At 44.9% G+C, this 21,296-nt stretch overlaps 1 protein-coding gene across 2 annotated transcripts in view; it reads left to right on the forward strand.

Moving 5' to 3' along the window:
* The window catches only part of SHQ1 (SHQ1, H/ACA ribonucleoprotein assembly factor), a 296,452-nt gene that overhangs the window by 159,451 nt on the left and 115,705 nt on the right, over positions 1-21,296 (forward strand). For both annotated transcript variants that reach the window (XM_053720888.1, XM_053720887.1), the window contains exon 10: positions 7,285-7,408. In XM_053720888.1, coding sequence (XP_053576863.1) covers positions 7,285-7,408 — 124 coding nt within the window. The remainder of the gene's footprint in view (positions 1-7,284; positions 7,409-21,296) is intronic.

The following is a 21,296-nucleotide window of genomic DNA, read 5'->3' on the forward strand; positions in this document are numbered from 1 at the left end:
AAAATTTAACTCTTAATGGCACACAATGAATCTGAACCAAGTGGGAGAAAGCCAGGGACAAGTCATTTCACAGGTCTGGGGACATAGTCTTAAAGGGGGCATTGTTCACTAAACTCACAATATGTCCCCAGACGGTTCCCAAAGGGCCACACACACCCAACAAAAGTCAATATACTCTCAGGGGCACAATCTTCCAGGGGCCATAGTCATGAGGAAGGAGGCTGGCAAATAGGCTTCTCCAAAATCCAGGGAAGCAGGGCAACCTTCCATTTAAAGGGCCAGTCACAAATAGCAGTTTGTAACATATCTCCCCTTTTGGAGGGAGACTAACAAGGCACCTGACCTTCTTTCGGTCAGTGCCTAAGTTAGTCTCGCAACCCACCCACAAATAAACACTAGCAGCAAAGCAGCCCCCCCACAACAAGTAGCACTGGCCTGTAGGTTCCAGGTTATAGCATGAAAGTGTAGCATCCTCTGCCTTCCTGGCGCAGCTGGGCAAATAGCTGATGGTACTTGGGGGGCAGAGGCCAGCGGCACTCTGCCCTGGTGCCAGCGCTTCTGCTGGGGTGAGGAGTTTGCAGGCCAGTCTTGTAACAAGGGGGTCTGTAGGGCAGAGGCCAGCAGCGCTCTGTACTGATGCCAGCTCTTCTGCTGGGGGAATTGGGGCATAGTCCTGCCCGGTGGCAAAGGGAACGTGGGGGTTAACATCTCCACTGTTAACCCTGGGCCCAAGTTAGGAGTTAGCTGGGGAGGGGGAGATTGGCTTACCTCCTCCTCCTGATACTCCGGCGGCCGTTGGGAAGGGAGGTCGATGCTCTCCTCTTCCTGTGGAACATGCTGCGGCTGGGGAGAGAGACCGGTTGTCTCCTCTCCCTGGAAGGCACACTCCGGCTGGGGAGGGAGGTCGATGCTCTCCCCTCCCTGTAGCTGGGTCTGTCGCTGGGGATCTGGGCCGCCTGCCCAGCATCCCTGTAGGGACGGTAGAGAGACTGCGGTCCCATCTCCACCTGCCTGCTGGGGGTCCTCCCAGGACCAGTCTATGAGGCCTGCTGCCTCTGGTATCTCTGGTTGGGGTTGGGGAAGGAGACCGGTTGTCTCTTCCCTCTGCACAGTATACTGCCGCTGGGGAGGGAGGTCGCTGCTCTCCTCTCCCTGTGGAACATGCTGCGGCTGGGGAGAGAGACCAGGTGTCCATACCCTCAAACTCCACAGTTGGCGCTCAAAGGCTCGTGCCGCTTTGTTCTCCGTATCCAATTCCCGGATGATGCGACTGACTACCTCCTGCGCAGGGTCTGGACCATATAGGACTAGCCGCCTCTTTACCTCTGGAACGAAATCCGCGCCCTCATAGCGACGGATCCGGTTGAGGTGCTCTTCACATGGTTCTGACCAGTATCTTGTCAGCTCCATGCTGCTGTAGGTAGGGACGCTGCGCAGTGGTTAGCGTTGCCCTCAATTACTCTCCTACGATACCAGTGCTGTTGTGGTGCTGCTCCTTGCGCTAGGACGCCAATCCCACCGCTGCCGCCAAATGTTACGGTTGCCTCCAGGCTGGCTGGAAGTTGGACCGTAGAAAAGGATGCTCCTAGCGCTCACCAAAGGAGCAGCAGCACCGTGGACACTATAACTACTGCGTAGCCACCATCAGTAATACAGACTATATGAACCACCGCTGCTGGGCTGGTATCTCGCCGTCTGCTCTGCGCCCTGGACCTACGACCAGGCTCCAGTAGGCGAACCTCTTCCTTCTGTAGCAATCCCTGTAGCTAAGGGAGTATGAAAAACATAGCAATCCCTGTAGTGATTATAAGCTGTCCCCTACAAACATGAGTCAAAGCTGCAAGTTAGAGGGACAGAAATAGGTCTCTTGAAGCTGAACAAAATTTAACTCTTAATGGCACACAATGAATCTGAACCAAGTGGGAGAAAGCCAGGGACAAGTCATTTCACAGGTCTGGGGACATAGTCTTAAAGGGGGCATTGTTCACTAAACTCACAATATGTCCCCAGACGGTTCCCAAAGGGCCACACACACCCAACAAAAGTCAATATACTCTCAGGGGCACAATCTTCCAGGGGCCATAGTCATGAGGAAGGAGGCTGGCAAATAGGCTTCTCCAAAATCCAGGGAAGCAGGGCAACCTTCCATTTAAAGGGCCAGTCACAAATAGCAGTTTGTAACACTATGCAACAATTAACGGCTGTAATGGATAATTCTATCAAAAACATTTTAGCCAAAATGCCCACTTATCAGCGTAAGCGCGACTGCTCTGTTTTAGATACTGAAGAGCATGAGGACGCTGATGATAATGGTTCTGAAATGCCCCTACACCAGTCTGAGGGGGCCAGGGAGGTTTTGTCTGAGGGAGAAATTTCAGATTCAGGGAAAATTTCTCAACAAGCTGAACCCGATGTGATTACATTTAAATTTAAGTTGGAACATCTCCGCGCTCTGCTTAAGGAGGTATTATCCACTCTGGATGATTGTGAGAATTTGATCATCCCAGAGAAACTATGTAAAATGGACAAGTTCCTAGAGGTCCCGGGGCTCCCAGAAGCTTTTCCTATACCCAAGCGGGTGGCGGACATTGTAAATAAAGAATGGGAAAGGCCCGGTATACCTTTCGTCCCTCCCCCCATATTTAAAAAATTGTTTCCTATGGTCGACCCCAGAAAGGACTTATGGCAGACAGTCCCTAAGGTCGAGGGAGCGGTTTCTACTTTAAACAAACGCACCACTATACCCATAGAAGATAGTTGTGCTTTCAAAGATCCTATGGATAAAAAATTAGAAGGTTTGCTTAAAAAGATGTTTGTTCAGCAAGGTTACCTTCTACAACCAATTTCATGCATTGTCCCTGTCACTACAGCCGCGTGTTTCTGGTTCGATGAGCTAGTAAAGGCGATCGATAGTGATTCTCCTCCTTATGAGGAGATTATGGACAGAATCCGTGCTCTCAAATTGGCTAATTCTTTCACCCTAGACGCCACTTTGCAATTGGCTAGGTTAGCGGCGAAAAATTCTGGGTTTGCTATTGTGGCGCGCAGAGCGCTTTGGTTGAAATCTTGGTCAGCGGATGCGTCTTCCAAGAACAAACTACTTAACATTCCTTTCAAGGGGAAAACGATGTTTGGCCCTGACTTGAAAGAGATTATCTCTGATATCACTGGGGGTAAGGGCCACGCCCTTCCTCAGGATAGGTCTTTCAAGGCCAAAAATAAACCTAATTTTCGTCCCTTTCGTAGAAACGGACCAGCCCCAAGTGCTACGTCCTCTAAGCAAGAGGGTAATACTTCTCAAGCCAAGCCAGCCTGGAGACCAATGCAAGGCTGGAACAAGGGAAAGCAGGCCAAGAAACCTGCCACTGCTACCAAGACAGCATGAAATGTTGGCCCCCGATCCGGGACCGGATCTGGTGGGGGGCAGACTCTCTCTCTTCGCTCAGGCTTGGGCAAGAGATGTTCTGGATCCTTGGGCACTAGAAATAGTCTCCCAAGGTTATCTTCTGGAATTCAAGGGGCTTCCCCCAAGGGGGAGGTTCCACAGGTCTCAATTGTCTTCAGACCACATAAAGAGACAGGCATTCTTACATTGTGTAGAAGACCTGTTAAAAATGGGAGTGATTCATCCTGTTCCATTAGGAGAACAAGGGATGGGGTTCTACTCCAATCTGTTCATAGTTCCCAAAAAAGAGGGAACGTTCAGACCAATCTTAGATCTCAAGATCTTAAACAAGTTTCTCAAGGTTCCATCGTTCAAAATGGAAACCATTCGAACTATTCTTCCTTCCATCCAGGAAGGTCAATTCATGACCACGGTGGATTTAAAGGATGCGTATCTACATATTCCTATCCACAAGGAACATCATCGGTTCCTAAGGTTCGCATTCCTGGACAAGCATTACCAGTTCGTGGCGCTTCCTTTCGGATTAGCCACTGCTCCAAGGATTTTCACAAAGGTACTAGGGTCCCTTCTAGCGGTACTAAGACCAAGGGGCATTGCAGTAGTTCCTTACTTGGACGACATTCTGATTCAAGCGTCGTCCCTTCCTCAAGCAAAGGCTCACACGGACATAGTCCTGGCCTTTCTCAGATCTCACGGATGGAAAGTGAACGTGGAAAAGAGTTCTCTATCTCCGTCGACAAGGGTTCCCTTCTTGGGAACAATAATAGACTCCTTAGAAATGAGGATTTTTCTGACAGAGGCCAGAAAAACAAAACTTCTAAACTCTTGTCAAACACTTCATTCCGTTCCTCTTCCTTCCATAGCGCAGTGCATGGAAGTAATAGGTTTGATGGTAGCGGCAATGGACATAGTTCCTTTTGCGCGCATTCATCTAAGACCATTACAACTGTGCATGCTCAGTCAGTGGAATGGGGACTATACAGACTTGTCTCCGAAGATACAAGTAAATCAGAGGACCAGAGACTCACTCCGTTGGTGGCTGTCCCTGGACAACCTGTCACAAGGGATGACCTTCCGCAGACCAGAGTGGGTCATTGTCACGACCGACGCCAGTCTGATGGGCTGGGGCGCGGTCTGGGGACCCCTGAAAGCTCAGGGTCTTTGGTCTCGGGAAGAATCTCTTCTACCGATAAATATTCTGGAACTGAGAGCGATATTCAATGCTCTCAAGGCTTGGCCTCAGCTAGCAAAGGCCAAGTTCATACGGTTTCAATCAGACAACATGACGACTGTTGCGTACATCAACCATCAGGGGGGAACAAGGAGTTCCCTGGCGATGGAAGAAGTGACCAAAATCATTCAATGGGCGGAGACTCACTCCTGCCACCTGTCTGCAATCCACATCCCAGGAGTGGAAAATTGGGAAGCGGATTTTCTGAGTCGTCAGACATTACATCCGGGGGAGTGGGAACTCCATCCGGAAATCTTTGCCCAAATTACTCAACTGTGGGGCATTCCAGACATGGATCTGATGGCCTCTCGTCAGAACTTCAAGGTTCCTTGCTACGGGTCCAGATCCAGGGATCCCAAGGCGACTCTAGTAGATGCACTAGTAGCACCTTGGACCTTCAAACTAGCTTATGTATTCCCGCCGTTTCCTCTCATCCCCAGGCTGGTAGCCAGGATCAATCAGGAGAGGGCGTCGGTGATCTTGATAGCTCCTGCGTGGCCACGCAGGACTTGGTATGCAGATCTGGTGAATATGTCATCGGCTCCACCATGGAAGCTACCTTTGAGACGAGACCTTCTTGTTCAAGGTCCGTTCGAACATCCGAATCTGGTCTCACTCCAGCTGACTGCATGGAGATTGAACGCTTGATCTTATCAAAACGAGGGTTCTCAGATTCTGTTATTGATACTCTTGTTCAGGCCAGAAAGCCTGTAACTAGAAAAATTTACCACAAAATATGGAAAAAATATATCTGTTGGTGTGAATCTAAAGGATTCCCTTGGGACAAGGTAAAGATTCCTAAGATTCTATCCTTTCTTCAAGAAGGATTGGAGAAAGGATTATCTGCAAGTTCCTTGAAGGGACAGATTTCTGCCTTGTCTGTGTTACTTCACAAAAAGCTGGCAGCTGTGCCAGATGTTCAAGCCTTTGTTCAGGCTCTGGTTAGAATCAAGCCTGTTTACAAACCTTTGACTCCTCCTTGGAGTCTCAACTTAGTTCTTTCAGTTCTTCAGGGGGTTCCGTTTGAACCCTTACATTCCGTTGATATTAAGTTATTATCTTGGAAAGTTTTGTTTTTGGTTGCAATTTCTTCTGCTAGAAGAGTTTCAGAATTATCTGCTCTGCAGTGTTCTCCTCCTTATCTGGTGTTCCATGCAGATAAGGTGGTTTTACGTACTAAACCTGGTTTTCTTCCAAAAGTTGTTTCTAACAAAAACATTAACCAGGAGATAGTCGTGCCTTCTTTGTGTCCGAAACCAGTTTCGAAGAAGGAACGTTTGTTGCACAATTTGGATGTTGTTCGCGCTCTAAAATTCTATTTAGATGCTACAAAGGATTTTAGACAAACATCTTCCTTGTTTGTTGTTTATTCTGGTAAAAGGAGAGGTCAAAAAGCAACTTCTACCTCTCTCTCTCTTTTTGGATTAAAAGCATCATCAGATTGGCTTATGTGACTGCCGGACGGCAGCCTCCTGAAAGAATCACAGCTCATTCCACTAGGGCTGTGGCTTCCACATGGGCCTTCAAGAACGAGGCTTCTGTTGATCAGATATGTAGGGCAGCGACTTGGTCTTCACTGCACACTTTTACCAAATTTTACAAGTTTGATACTTTTGCTTCTTCTGAGGCTATTTTTGGGAGAAAGGTTTTGCAAGCCGTGGTGCCTTCCATTTAGGTGACCTGATTTGCTCCCTCCCTTCATCCGTGTCCTAAAGCTTTGGTATTGGTTCCCACAAGTAAGGATGACGCCGTGGACCGGACACACCTATGTTGGAGAAAACAGAATTTATGTTTACCTGATAAATTACTTTCTCCAACGGTGTGTCCGGTCCACGGCCCGCCCTGGTTTTTTTAATCAGGTCTGATAATTTATTTTCTTTAACTACAGTCACCACGGTATCATATGGTTTCTCCTATGCAAATATTCCTCCTTAACGTCGGTCGAATGACTGGGGTAGGCGGAGCCTAGGAGGGATCATGTGACCAGCTTTGCTGGGCTCTTTGCCATTTCCTGTTGGGGAAGAGAATATCCCACAAGTAAGGATGACGCCGTGGACCGGACACACCGTTGGAGAAAGTAATTTATCAGGTAAACATAAATTCTGTTTTTTTATTTATTTTTTTCTCCCATTTTCCGTCCCCCTGTATCATGACAGACAACAGCCAATCACAGACTAGTATACGTATACCCTGTGTGCTTGTGCACATGGTCAGTAGAATCTTGTTCCCCAGAAAGGTTATTTTGACTTGAGTGTCCCTTTAAATACAGTAGAATTGCATAATCTAAAAAGGAAGAATAAAACAACAATGCCAAAGCACTTAGTTTGAATTAAATAAGTAGTATATTTTTTTCTGACTAATTTTAAAGTCAATTCCATTTCCTTTCTCCTGTATCATGGGACAACCATCAGCCAATCACAAAATGCATATAAATATATACTGTGAATTCTTGTACATGCTTAGATGGGGCATCAGAAAGTGCATATATAAAGAGTATACACATTTTGGCAATGGAAGTTACCTAGAAAGTTGTTTAAAGTTGTATGCTCTCTCGATCCCTTTAAATGATATGAGTGCTTCACTGATGCTATATTACAGATACAATATACTCATGTTATTAATTAAATAGTTTTCATTTTTCTTACAGAATTACACATGTATTAAGGATGTCTTGGTGTCATTTGGAAGACGGGTTGTGTGTTACCCACTTTATCGACATTTTTCCCTGGTGACCAAAGCCGTGAAGGATATGGTTGCAGCGTTTAGAATGGGTAAGTTTTAGTTGCAGATAAGCTGTGGCCAACTCTGCTTGAACAAGAGGTCATGCCTTCAAAATGAAGTGTTAATGTATTTTTGTGGTTTGCTAATGGTAGAAAGTACAAACTCAAGAAATAATATATATGGTGCACTTTCTAACACATTATTTCCTTCCTAAGATAGGGAGAGTCCACAGCTTCATTCCTTACTGTTGGGAAATACAACACCTGGCCACCAGGAGGAGGCAAAGACACCCCAGCCAAAGGCTTAAATATCCCTCCCACTTCCTCATTACCCCAGTCATTCTTTGCCTTTCGTCACATTAGGAGGTGGCAGAGAAGTGTCAGAAGATTCAGAGAGTCCTGAAAAAGGTTATCTGCCCTTCGAGATAGGACTAAAGTTTTAAGTAGTCATGTCAACCTCTCAGTGAGAGTATTGATGAAAGTTAGAGTCTGGAGATGCAGGGAAAGTTTTTCTGCGAAACCATCCAGACTACTGCTAACAGCTCCTAAGCAATCAGTATTGACGAGTTTCACTGCCTGCTTTCTCTCACTCAAGTCTATGTCAGGAGCACTGCTATAAGACTGTCACACTTGAGAGGCTGTGTTCTGTTCCACAGCATGGATCCTGGAGGTAAGATTGTTTCAATTTTTACATATAAAACGCTATAACAGGGTCACAGTGTGGCTCCTTTATCCCTTGATAGGATCCAGGGTTAATATCCTCTGAAGGGGGTTTATTGAACAGACTCCTTTCTCTTCCCTTCAAGGGAAATATTTTATTTGGTCCAGGCCTAGACTCCATTATTTCTACGGTTACTGGAGGCAAGGGTGCCTTCCTACCACAAGATAAGAAGAACAAGTCTAAGGGACGACAATCTTCTAATTTTTGTTTCTTTCTGACAAATCCCAAAAACAACAATCCTCCTCCAAGCTCGATCAACCCAAGAGTACTTGGAAGCCGGTTCAGTCCTGGAATAAATCCAAGCGGAATAAGAAGCCCGCCAAAACAAATCGGCATGAAGGGGCGGCCCCCGATCCGAGATTGGATTGTGTAGGGGGCAGACTGTCTCTTTTTTCCGACGCTTGGTTCAAGGATGTACAGGATCCATGGGTCCTGGAGGTAGTATCTCGGATACAAGATAGGCTTCAAATCTCATCCGCCAAGGGGAAGATTCCTTCTATCGAATCTGTCTACCAGAAAAGAGGGATGCCTTTCTAGGGTGCGTTCGGGATCTATCCTCCTTAGGAGTTGTTGTCCCGGTGCCTATCGAAGAAAGAGGTTTGGAGTTTTATTCAAACCTTTTCGTGGTCCCAAAGAAGGAGGGAACTTTCTGCCCAATTCTGGACCTAAAGTGCTTAAACAAATTTCTCAGTGTCCCTTCCTTCAAGATGGAGACGATAAGGTCCATCCTTCCTTTAATTCAGGAAGGCCAGTTTATGTTCCAATCCACAGGGAACACTTTCAGTTCCCGAGGTTTGCACTCTTGGACCAACACTTCCAGTTCATTGCCCTTCTGTTTGGCCTAGCTACTGCTCCAAGAATTTTTACAAAGGTTGTGGGGGCTCTTCTAGCCATTGCCAGAACTCAGGGTAATGCAGTAGCCCCATACTTGGATGATATTCTGGTGCAAGCACCATCCTTTTACTTTGCAGAAGAATTCTCGGAGTCCCTTCTCAGTCTTCTTTGATCACATGTATGGAAGATAAACTTGGAAAAGAGTTCTCTTATCCCAATTACCAGGGTGGAATTACTGGGTACTATAATAGACTCCATATCCTTGAGGCTATTTCTAACAGACCAGAGACATTGCAAGCTATCTTCGGCATGTCTTGCCCTCTGGACCTCCTTGAGTCCCTCTGTGGCTCAGTGTATGGAAGTGATTGGTCTCAATGTTATCTATATGAAACACATGAACTAATGCGCTCTAGTGGTGAAAAACTGTCAAATGCAGAGGCGGCCTTCAAGGTCTAAGAAATTAGCATATGAACCTCCTAGGTTTAGCTTTCAACTAAGAATACCAAGAGAACAAAGCAAAATTGGTGATAAAAGTAAATTGGAAAGTTGTTGAAAATTACATGCCGTATCTGAATCGTGAAAGTTTTTTTTTTTTTTTTTGGACTTGACTGTCCCTTTAATCCAGAGTGTGATATGGTTACTAAACTAAAGCTGGTACACAAAAACCGATACTGCTACTTTTTATATAGCGACTCCATTTTAGCGACTTGCTTGAGATCTAGCACCAGTTTCTTTTCCCCCATGTCACAGGTTCACCACCCCTAGCCTTAAAGGGATACTAAAGCCAAATTTTTTTACTTTGGCTTTAATTTACTTCTATTATCAATTTTTCTTCGTTCTCTTTGTATCTTTATTTGAAAAAGCAGGAATCTAAGTGAAGGACCCGGCCCATTTTAGGTTCAGAACCCTGGATAGTGCTTGCTTATTGGTGGGTACATTTAGCTACCAATCAGCAAGCACAACTCAAGTGCTGAGCCAAAAATGGGCCTCGCTCCATAGCTTAGATTCCTGCTTTTTCAAATAAAGATAGCAAGATAACGAAGAAATATTGAAAATAGGAGTAAATTAGAAAGTTGCTTAAAAGTGCATGCTCTATCTAAATCACGAAAGAAAAAATTTGGGTTGAGTGTCCCTTTAAACCTCAGAAAATCTAGTGCTGCTTTTGTCAAGGTCTCTGTGTCCTACTGATGCTCCCAATAAAAGGTGCCAATGCGCTTCTCACACTGTCACCTTTTGAGTCCTGTGTGCAATTATCCATCTCCCTCCTCCACATTATGTTTGTTCATGTTCAGGTCTGCCCTATCGCTTGCAGCAGTCTCTCTTCTGTTGCACAGTGTTGTCTCTGTGGGGAAATCGTGGGCTTTGTTTTAGCTGAAGAAATGTGTTTTATTTAACACAATCTGGAAATCATTTCAGCTCTGTGAATGCTCTGCCAAGAGACTGGGTGTGAAATTGTTAGAGCAGAGAGAGATGCCAAAAAGACAGCTAAGTGTTAGCAACAATATCTGTTATTTTTATCTCTTACACTGCAAGGAAGCCAGGAATATACAGCTGAGTACAGCTATAGAACTGTCCCAAATGCATCAGGGTGACACTGGTAATGTCCCATGCATACCACAAGTCTGCAAACTCTGTATTATGGACATTTTACAAGTTACAGCATTAAAATTACATCTCAAAGTAACCAAGACCCTTTTTGTTTGGTTTTCCACAACATGTATAAATGTGTTTAGAAACAGGATTTGCCCAGCTTCCTGTTGCTACTGCACTGCACAGCTAATATCTCTCAGGCTACCATAACAATATAGGAAGAAAGTTAGTCACAACTATTTGCTTGACTCGTTGCATCTTGTAGGCTTAAAGGGATATGAAACCCCAAAATTTTCTTTTGTGATTCAGACCATACAATTTAATACAGAACATACAATTTAAAAAAAAGTTTCCAATTTATTTCTGTTATCAAATTTGCTTCGTTTCCATGGTATTCTTTTATGGCAGGCAATAGTGCTAAACAGAATGAGAAGCAGTCTGCCAGGAACGAACAGCAGCATCAATAGCTTGTTCTATGGCCTGGTTGCCACCTGGTAGTAGCTTCTTTCTGCCCAATTGTGCTTTCACAGAGGAAAACTTTCCTGTAGTATATCAGTCTGATCCCACCGACATGATCAGTCCAGCCCCGAAATACCAGGCAATTTTCCTCTGAACAAGGAACATGACAACCCCAGACGATCGTTTCGTCCTCCTTTGGGCCTCGTCAGTGAGGTGTAGCCATATCCCTCTAAGCACGTTGGGCAAGGAGTCCACGTCTGGTTTCCCCCATCACCCTTAGGGAGACTATCCCCCATCACCCTTAGGGAGACTATCCCCAGGGTCATATTTACATATGCAAAACAGAATGAGAAGCAGTCGGCCAGGAATGAACAGCAGCATCAATAGCTTGTTCTATGGCCCGGTTGCCACCTGGTAGTAGCTTCTTTCTGCCCAATTGTGCTTTCACAGAGGAAAACTTTCCTGTAGTATATCAGTCTGATCCCACCGACATGGTCGGTCCAGCCCCGAAATACCAGGCAATTCTCCTCTGAACAAGGAACATGACAACCCCAGACGATCGTTTCGTCCTCCTTTGGGCCTCGTCAGTGAGGTGCAGCCATATCCCTCTAAGCACATTGGGCAAGGAGTCCACGTCTGGTTTCCCCCGTCACCCTTAGGGAGACTATCCCCAGGGTCATATTTACATATGCAAAACAGAATGAGAAGCAGTCTGCCAGGAACGAACAGCAGCATCAATAGCTTGTTCTATGGCCTGGTTGCACCTGGTAGTAGCTTCTTTCTGCCCAATTGTACTTTCACAGAGGAAAACTTTCCTGTAGTATATCAGTCTGATCCCACCGACATGGTCAGTCCAGCCCCGAAATACCAGGCAATTCTCCTCTGAACAAGGAACATGATAACCCCAGACGATCGTTTCGTCCTCCTTTGGGCCTCGTCAGTGAGGTGCCGCCATATCCCTCTAAGCACATTGGGCAAGGAGTCCACGTCTGGTTTCCCCCATCACCTTTAGGGAGACTATCCCCAGGGTAATATTTACATATGCAAAACAGAATGAGAAGCAGTCTGCCAGGAACGAACAGCAGCATCAATAGCTTGTTCTATGGCCCGGTTGCACCTGGTAGTAGCTTCTTTCTGCCCAATTGTACTTTCACAGAGGAAAACTTTCCTGTAGTATATCAGTCTGATCCCACCGACATGGTCAGTCCAGCCCCGAAATACCAGGCAATTCTCCTCTGAACAAGGAACATGATAACCCCAGACGATCGTTTCGTCCTCCTTTGGGCCTCGTCAGTGAGGTGCAGCCATATCCCTCTAAGCACATTGGGCAAGGAGTCCACGTCTGGTTTCCCCCATCACCCTTAGGGAGACTATCCCCAGGGTCATATTTACATATGCAAAACAGAATGAGAAGCAGTCTGCCAGGAACGAACAGCAGCATCAATAGCTTGTTCTATGGCCCGGTTGCCACCTGGTAGTAGCTTCTTTCTGCCCAATTGTACTTTCACAGAGGAAAACTTTCCTGTAGTATATCAGTCTGATCCCACCGACATGGTCAGTCCAGCCCCGAAATACCAGGCAATTCTTCTCTGAACAAGGAACATGACAACCCCAGACGATCGTTTCGGCCTCCTTTGGGCCTCGTCAGTGAGGTGCAGCCATATCCCTCTAAGCACATTGGGCAAGGAGTCCACGTCTTGTTTCCCCCATCACCCTTAGGGAGACTATCCCCAGGGTCATATTTACATATGCAAAACAGAATGAGAAGCAGTCTGCCAGGAACGAACAGCAGCATCAATAGCTTGTTCTATGGCCCGGTTGCCACCTGGTAGTAGCTTCTTTCTGCCCAATTGTGCTTTTCACAGATGAAAACTTTCCTGTAGTATATCAGTCTGATCCCACCGACATGGTCAGTCCAGCCCCGAAATACCAGGCAATTCTTCTCTGAACAAGGAACATGACAACCCCAGACGATCGTTTCGGCCTCCTTTGGGCCTCGTCAGTGAGGTGCAGCCATATCCCTCTAAGCACATTGGGCAAGGAGTCCACGTCTTGTTTCCCCCATCACCCTTAGGGAGACTATCCCCAGGGTCATATTTACATATGCAAAACAGAATGAGAAGCAGTCTGCCAGGAACGAACAGCAGCATCAATAGCTTGTTCTATGGCCCGGTTGCCACCTGGTAGTAGCTTCTTTCTGCCCAATTGTGCTTTTCACAGATGAAAACTTTCCTGTAGTATATCAGTCTGATCCCACCGACATGGTCAGTCCAGCCCCGAAATACCAGGCAATTCTCCTCTGAACAAGGAACATGACAATCCCCAGACGATCGTTTCGGCCTCCTTTGGGCCTCGTCAGTGAGGTGCAACCATATCCCTCTAAGCACGTTGGGCAAGGAGTCCACGTCTGGTTTCCCCCATCACCCTTAGGGAGACTATCCCCAGGGTCATATTTACATATGCAAAACAGAATGAGAAGCAGTCTGCCAGGAACGAACAGCAGCATCAATAGCTTGTTCTATGGCCCGGTTGCCACCTGGTAGTAGCTTCTTTCTGCCCAATTGTGCTTTCACAGAGGAAAACTCTCCTGTAGTATATCAGTCTGATCCCACCGACATGGTCAGTCCAGCCCCGAAATACCAGGCAATTCTCCTCTTAACATGGAACATGACAACCCCAGACGATCATTTCGGCCTCCTTTGAGCCTCGTCAGTGAGGTGCCGCCATATCCCTCTAAGCACATTGGGCAAGGAGTCCACGTCTGGTTTCCCCCATCACCTTTAGGGAGACTATCCCCAGGGTAATATTTACATATGCAAAACAGAATGAGAAGCAGTCTGCCAGGAACGAACAGCAGCATCAATAGCTTGTTCTATGGCCCGGTTGCCACCTGGTAGTAGCTTCTTTCTGCCCAATTGTGCTTTCACAGAGGAAAACTTTCCTGTAGTATATCAGTCTGATCCCACCGACATGGTCAGTCCAGCCCCGAAATACCAGGCAATTCTCCTCTGAACAAGGAACATGACAACCCCAGACGATCGTTTCGGTCTCCTTTGGGCCTCGTCAGTGAGGTGCAGCCATATCCCTCTAAGCACATTGGGCAAGGAGTCCACGTCTGGTTTCCCCCATCACCCTTAGAGGGATATGGCTGCACCTCACTGACGAGGCCCAAAGGAGGCCGAAACGATCGTCTGGGGTTGTCATGTTCCTTGTTCAGAGGAGAATTGCCTGGTATTTCGGGCTGGACTGACCATGTCAGCGGGATCAGACTGATATACTACAGGAAAGTTTTCCTCTGTGAAAAGCACAATTGGGCAGAAAAAAGCTACTACCAGGTGGCAACCGGGCCATAGAACAAGCTATTGATGCTGCTGTTCGTTCCTGGCAGACTGCTTCTCATTCTGTTTTGCACAGGCAATAGTGCTGCCATTTAGTGCTCCTGCAAATAGATAACATTCTTACAAAACTGATGCCATAAAGTGCTCCAGACACGTGCACGCTCCTGAGTTTACCTTCTCTACTTTTCAACAAATAAACAACTTTCCAATTTAAAAATATTATTGTATAACTGCTTAAGCCTATTGGACATTGTTACTACTTCATAGAGTACTTTGCCCAGTGTACCCTGTTGACGTAGTATCTTTGTCCAACCTTCTGGCTCATGCTGCGGTCCGGAGACAGAAGGCATTTGCCTTCATATGGTAAGGATGAATTGATTATTCTTCCTTTATCATATTAAGGCAGATCGCTGATACACTCTGTGTCACTTTCTGTATCGGCTTGCGTTTATGCCGTGGGAGGGAAGGAGGGATGCGGGTGGGCAGCATAATGCAGAAGGGTTAAGGTTTCCCTAGGCTACAGAAAAAATATATATTGGTGAGGGATGGGCTACTAAGCTACAGAACCAGGTGTGATAATCACTTTGAGAGGGAGGGGGAGGACCACTGCACTACAGAACATGTAATAAATATTTCTTTCTATTGGCAGTGAGAGTCTACAAGAACATTTATAACTTATGAGAATTATTCAACCTGGCCACCAGGAGGAGGCAAAGACACCCCTAACAAAGCTAGAAATATTACTCCCACTTCTCCTACTCTCTCAGTAGTTCTTTGCCTTGTATGATGGAGGTAGGCAGAGAGAGGTTCTCTGTAAAAAAAAGAAGATATGAAGTGTAACGTGGAATGGCTCTTATTAAGAGCTGGGGCTGATTTAATCATGTAAATCTCATTGGAGTATTGGTATATCTAATACTGGTCGTAAGGTTGATGGCGCCATATCCACGTTGGCTAAACGCACTACCATTCCGCTTGAAGATGGCACTTCCTTTAAGGACGCGCTAGATAGAAAGCTTGATGGATACCTAAGAAGTGAACCAGAGGAGCACAGAACTGCCTAAGACAGATTCCCACCGGGCTACCTGGAAGCCCACCCAGGAGCAAGCAGCCCAAAAAGGCTTCCCAGGGCAATGTCAGCATGATCGGCTCGCCCCGACCTGGTCGTGTGGGGGGGGCCGACTATCTCTGTTTCAGAGGGAGTGGGCTCAGTCCGTCTAGGACCCTTGGGTGCTGGACATAGTTTGTCAGGGATATGGAATAAGCTTTCAGTCTCATCCTCCAAGGGATTACTTCCTTCTTTTAAGGGTGTCGGGAAAACTAGTAAAGGGATCAGCACTAATCCACTGTGTGGAAGACCTCATAGCCATGGGTGTGGTGGTTCCAGTTTCCCCAGCAGAGAGGGGAATAGGGTTCTACTCTAACCTCTTTGTGGTCCCCCAAAAAGAGGGCAGGTTCCGTTGCATTCTGAACTTTAAAGTGAAGGTACATTTTCATGAATGAGAGCCCAGTTTTTAAAAATACTATTTAAAACAGGTGCAATTTTATTCGTTTACTTTGCAGCGGTTTTGTTAGCTTCTTCCTGCTGTACTTACACAGCAATGACAAAACCGGCTTCCTCCAATCACTGCATGGCCTCAGGAAATGTTTGCTCTGGGGGGGAAGCCATGATTTGAGGAAGTCGGATTAGTCATTGCTGACGTAAGTACAGAGCAGCTGCGGGCGGGGGATTGCTGTTCCGGCTTGGAAGAAGAAAAAGGTATTTTAAAAAGTATTTTAACAAAACCACTGCAATTGAATGAAAGTGCCCCTTTTTTTAATAGTATTTTTAAAAACCGGGCACTCATTCATGAAAATTTACCTTCACTTTAAGGGTCTCAACAGGTTCATGAGAGTTCCCACCTTCAAGATGGAAACAATTAGATCCATCCTTCCCCTTGTTCAAGAGAGTCAGTTCATGACTAGAATAGACCTAAAAAAATGCATACCTTTACATTCCAATCCACAGGGATCACTACCACTTCCTGCGGTTCGCCTACCAGTTTGTTGTGCTTCCTTTTGGACTAGATATGGCACTCCGACTGTTCATCAAGGTGCTGGGAGCTCTGTTGGCTGCGCTTCATCTGCAGGGTATTGCAGTAGCTCCTTAACTGATTGACATTGTCGTTCAGGCTCCATCTTTGTCAGTAGCTCGAGACCACATGGAGAGGTTATGCTTGTGTCTTAGGGCACACGGATGGAAGGTCAATCTGGAAAGAGCTCCCTCATTCCTGCTACGAGGTTAAACATTTTGGAAGCGATCATAGACTGTCCGTATGCGCATCTACCTCACAGATCAGCACAGAGAGAAGCTTCAGACTGCATGTCGCCTGCTTCAGTCCAGTGCTCCACCTTTGGTAGCAAAATGCATGGAAGTGGTAGGTCTTATGGTTGCAGCTTCAGGTGCCATACCATTTGTTTACTTTCATTTGAGACCACTACAGTTGTGTATGCTCAGACAATGGAATGGAGATCATTCAGATCTGTTGCATGTCAGGGAGGGAGTTTCTCTTGGTGGAAACTCCCAACTCCAGTTTTTCTAGGGATGGGTTTCCATTGCTCCTTTTGGGTGATTTTTCACCACACACGCCAGTCTGTCCGGCTAGGGTGTGGGGTTCTCTGAGAGCCCAAAGAACTTTGTGTCAGGAGGAAGTGTCTCTCCCGATCAACATTCGAGTTGAGAGCTATATACAATGCGCTTCTAACGTGGCCCCAGCTTGGTTCCATCTGTTATATCAATTCCAATCGGACAACATCACTACTGTGGCCTACATCAACCATCAGGGTGGCACACGGAGCTCTCTGGCGATGCAGGAAGTGTCTCGAATCCTGCTGTGGGCTGATAGACATCAGTGTCAAATTACAGCTATCCACATCCCAGGTGAGGAGAGTTGGGAAGCGTATTTCCTGAGCAGACAGACTCTCCACTCAGGGTAGTGGTCCCTAAATCAGGATGTGTTTCTGGAGATCACTCGCAGATGGGGTGTTCCAGAAATAGATCTGATGGCTTCCCGCTTCAATGCCAAGCTCCAGAAATGCGGATTGAGGTCCAGGGATCCTCAAACGGAGCTAGTGGACGCTCTAATGATCCCATGGAACTTCAACCTTGTGTATCTGTTTCCACCGATTGTTCTCCTGTCCTGAGTGGTTGCTCAGATCAAGCAGGAGGGAATACAAACTATTTTGATAGCTCCTGCGTGGCCACGCAGAACTTGGTATGGAGACCTAGCGAATATGTTGTCTGCTTCTCCTTGGCGGTTGCCTCTTCATCAGGACCTGCTAACTCGGGGTCCGTTCTTTTACCAAAACCTAGATACTCTGACACTGACTGCCTGGAGATTGAACGGTTGATCTTGGCTCAGCGAGGCTTCTCTGACAAGGTGATTGATACTCTTATCCAGGCTCTCAAGCCTTTCACCAGACGCATCTACTACAAGGTCTGGAGGACTTATCTACACTGGTGTGACCAACATGGTTTTTCTTGGCATAGAGTTAAGACACCACGTATCTTACAGTTTCTCCAGGAGGGCCTGGAGAAGGGCCTTGTCGGGCAGTTCTATTAAGGGTCAGATTTCTTTTTTTTAAAGTGTTTATTTATTATTAACGTACACACAGTCATCTTATTGCAAACTCTGTGGCAGGGATACAAACAATGTTCTTTACAGAGATGAGACAAGTATTATCAAAACTTAAAGCATTTAAGCTAACAACAATCATTTTTAAACGAGAAAAAAGACAAAACTTAAATATAGCAGATACAATGGTGTCCCTAGGGTCTCTGTATTAGTAATATGTGGCAAAAAAAAAAAAATATATAGGCTATGTATCACGTAATTTTTGAATTTTCCTGTAGAATGTATGAGGCTAATCTCTGTAAGGATGTAAATACATGTATACCTGTCCTAGAACAGGTTAAACATACTTTTTAATGGTGTCAATACGAGGGGGGAACGGGAGTGAAGAAGGGTAGAGGGAGAGGACGAGGAAGAAAAAAAAAAAAAAAAAAAAAGGAAGAAACCGAGGAAAAGAATCTACAGTGCCCCCCAACCCTCTCTGCTCTCTCTCTAATCGGCCCAACATGCTGGGTATCTGCCCGCTTTAATCAATTCAAGAATGTAAGCCGATTGGCTAAGAGGCTTAATTAATTGCTGCTGAGCCAGTGGCGGAAGTGACAATATTACTACACCCCATTTATCTAGGAATCTCTTTATATGGGTCTCATTGTACTTAGATATTGCATATTGTTCCACCATACATTGTTTCAATACTTCTTTTTTAAATTTTATGAACGGAGGTAGGTGGGAGAGTTTCCAAGATGTCAGGATCACATTCCTAGCTAATAAAATTACGGTATTAATTAACTTATAATTCTTTTGCTGTTGTGAAAATTTAACTAAGAAAATGACCATTTGGGCCTCTAATCTTATTTCTGTATCTAAGATTTTATTCAACCAAAACTTAATTTTCAGCCAGAACTGTTGGACTTTGGGGCACAACCAGATGCAATGTAAAAGGTTTGCTTGTTGGGCCTGACATTTCCAGCATCCGATAATTTTTCTATACCATTTAGATAATTTGTCAGGGGTGATGTATGTCGCATAAATCATTTTTAAATGCCGTTCTCGCCATGCTAGGGCGTTTCCTGTTTTATTCAACAGGTTCAGGCTTACTAGAATTTGTTGAGGCCTGAGCTCTGGAAAACTATTACTCCAAATAGCTACTATTTTCTCCAGTTGGGCCTCATGTTTGGAAATCGTCATCAAACGATAAAATGGAGAGATTGACAAAGCCCCACTGTTATATTGATTCATTAGGCTCCTTAACGGAGCATATGTCCAATTAGAGCCAAATTTAAGTTTGAGATCTGTAATGTAATGCTTTATTTGCAAATACGCAAAGTGATCAGTTTGGGGAAGCTCAAATTCTGCTCTGATGTCAAGGAATGATCTAATTATTGTATTAGAAGTAACTAGTTGTTTTATGGAGGTCAGCCCTTTCAGTTTCCATCTCTCAAAGACCTTATACGTGAAACCTGGAACAAATCCTGGGCATCCCTGAATTGGGAGATATTCCGAGACAAATGGAGATGTGCCAATTTCTACACAGAATTTCTGCCATGCCAGGATCACATTTTTAAAAGTCGGCATTTTAGCAATTACCGGTGGCAGTTGTGAAATTGGGCAATGTAAAAGAGCTTTTAAGTTGAATGGGTGAACAAGGTTTGTCTCCCCGGCAAAGACAGTGAAAAATTCTTTCTCTGAGATCCAGTCAGCCGCCAGTTTTGCTATTGAAGCAATATTGTAGTAAGTAATATTCGGGAAAGCGAGGCCCGCCGACTCTTTAGAGAGTGTTAATGCATTTAATGCAATTCGGGGTCTCTTTCCTTTCCAGAGAAATTCACTAGATATTCGGTTAAATAATTTTATATCTACCTTATGTAAAAGGAAAGATATGTTTTGGAGAAGATATATTAACTTTGGTAGAAGTATGATTTTAATAAGCATAATACGTGCTGAAAGAGAGATAGGAATAGAGGCCCAGTCATTCAATTTCTGCTTACAATAATTGAAGAATTTAACATAATTCAACTCATACCATTCTTGTGGGGATTTTGACATTGTTATTCCTAAATACTTTATTTGAGTGACCTCTCTAAATGGATGATCTAATACATGGAAGGCAGTTCTATGTATCCACAGTAGTTCGGATTTTTGAACATTGATTTTGTAACCAGAAAATGACGCAAATATTTGCACTGACTCTAGTAGCTTAGGTAGGCTTTCTTTTAGACCAGATAAGAAAAGGAGTAAATCGTCAGCATACAGAGCTAAAACATATTTTTGTTTACCAATCTGGATACCTTCTAACTGCTGCCTAAGGAGAATCGCCAGTGGTTCTAATGATATGTTGAAGAGGATAGGCGATAGGGGGCATCCCTGCCTAGTGCCTCTCTGTAAAATAAACCGATCCGTGGTAGAACCATTGATAAAGATTGCTGAAGAGGGATTGTTATAGATAGCTTTGATCAAATTTGTAAAATTCCCGGAAAAGCCAAACTTTTCCAAGGCCGAAAAGAGATGGTCCCAACAGATAAAGTCGAAAGCCTTTTCGGCATCGACTGTTAAGATGGCAGCATCTTCTTTTTTTAACACTTTCTTATTACTCCGCAGGTAGTCCAGTACAAGCATAACCTTACGGATATTTTTTGTCGGGCTTCTCCCCATCATGAAGCCAGCCTGATTATCATGTATAATATTATTTAGGTGAGGAGCCAATCTTTTTGCAATTATGGACGTAAGTAATTTATAATCAAAATTTAACAGGGAAATAGGTCGATATGAAGAGGGGATTTCAGGATCTTTTTCTTTTTTGAGAACTAAAGCTATGTTTGACGCCGCAAAATACTGAGAGCATGGCATATCTGCGGAATAATAAGAATTAAATAACTTATGTAGGTTAGGAACTATTTGGTCTGCAAGGATCTTGTAGAATTCGGCTGGAAGTGAGTCGGGGCCGGGGGCTTTGTTAAATTTGGCAGTTTTAATACCAGTTAGAATTTCTTGTATAGAGATCGGAGCATTGAGTTGATTAATTATCTCTTGTGGCATTTTGGGGATCTTTACATTATCCCAAAACCTCTCTTTTAATTCTAAATTGGGAAGTTCAGCTTTGTAGAGATTTTTAAAAAAATCTGTAAACGTATGTTGAATGTCGTGATTGGAGGTAAATCTATTTTTCCCAGATCTAATTGCGGCAATATAATTGGAAGATCTCTTTTTAGTGATTTTAACAAGATATTTTGCTGCTTTACCTGAATAGCCACCATAAAGTGATTTCTTTCTTATATCTTCAGATATCATTTGTTGTTTAAGGAAGATATCCCTTTGTGTTTTTAAATTTGTGTATCTTTCTCCAAGAATTTTGGAGGGTACAGCTATGAACGCATTATATGCGTTCCTCA

The sequence above is a fragment of the Bombina bombina genome, chromosome 7 (assembly GCF_027579735.1).
Source record: "Bombina bombina isolate aBomBom1 chromosome 7, aBomBom1.pri, whole genome shotgun sequence".
NCBI classification, from domain to species: Eukaryota; Metazoa; Chordata; class Amphibia; order Anura; family Bombinatoridae; genus Bombina; species Bombina bombina.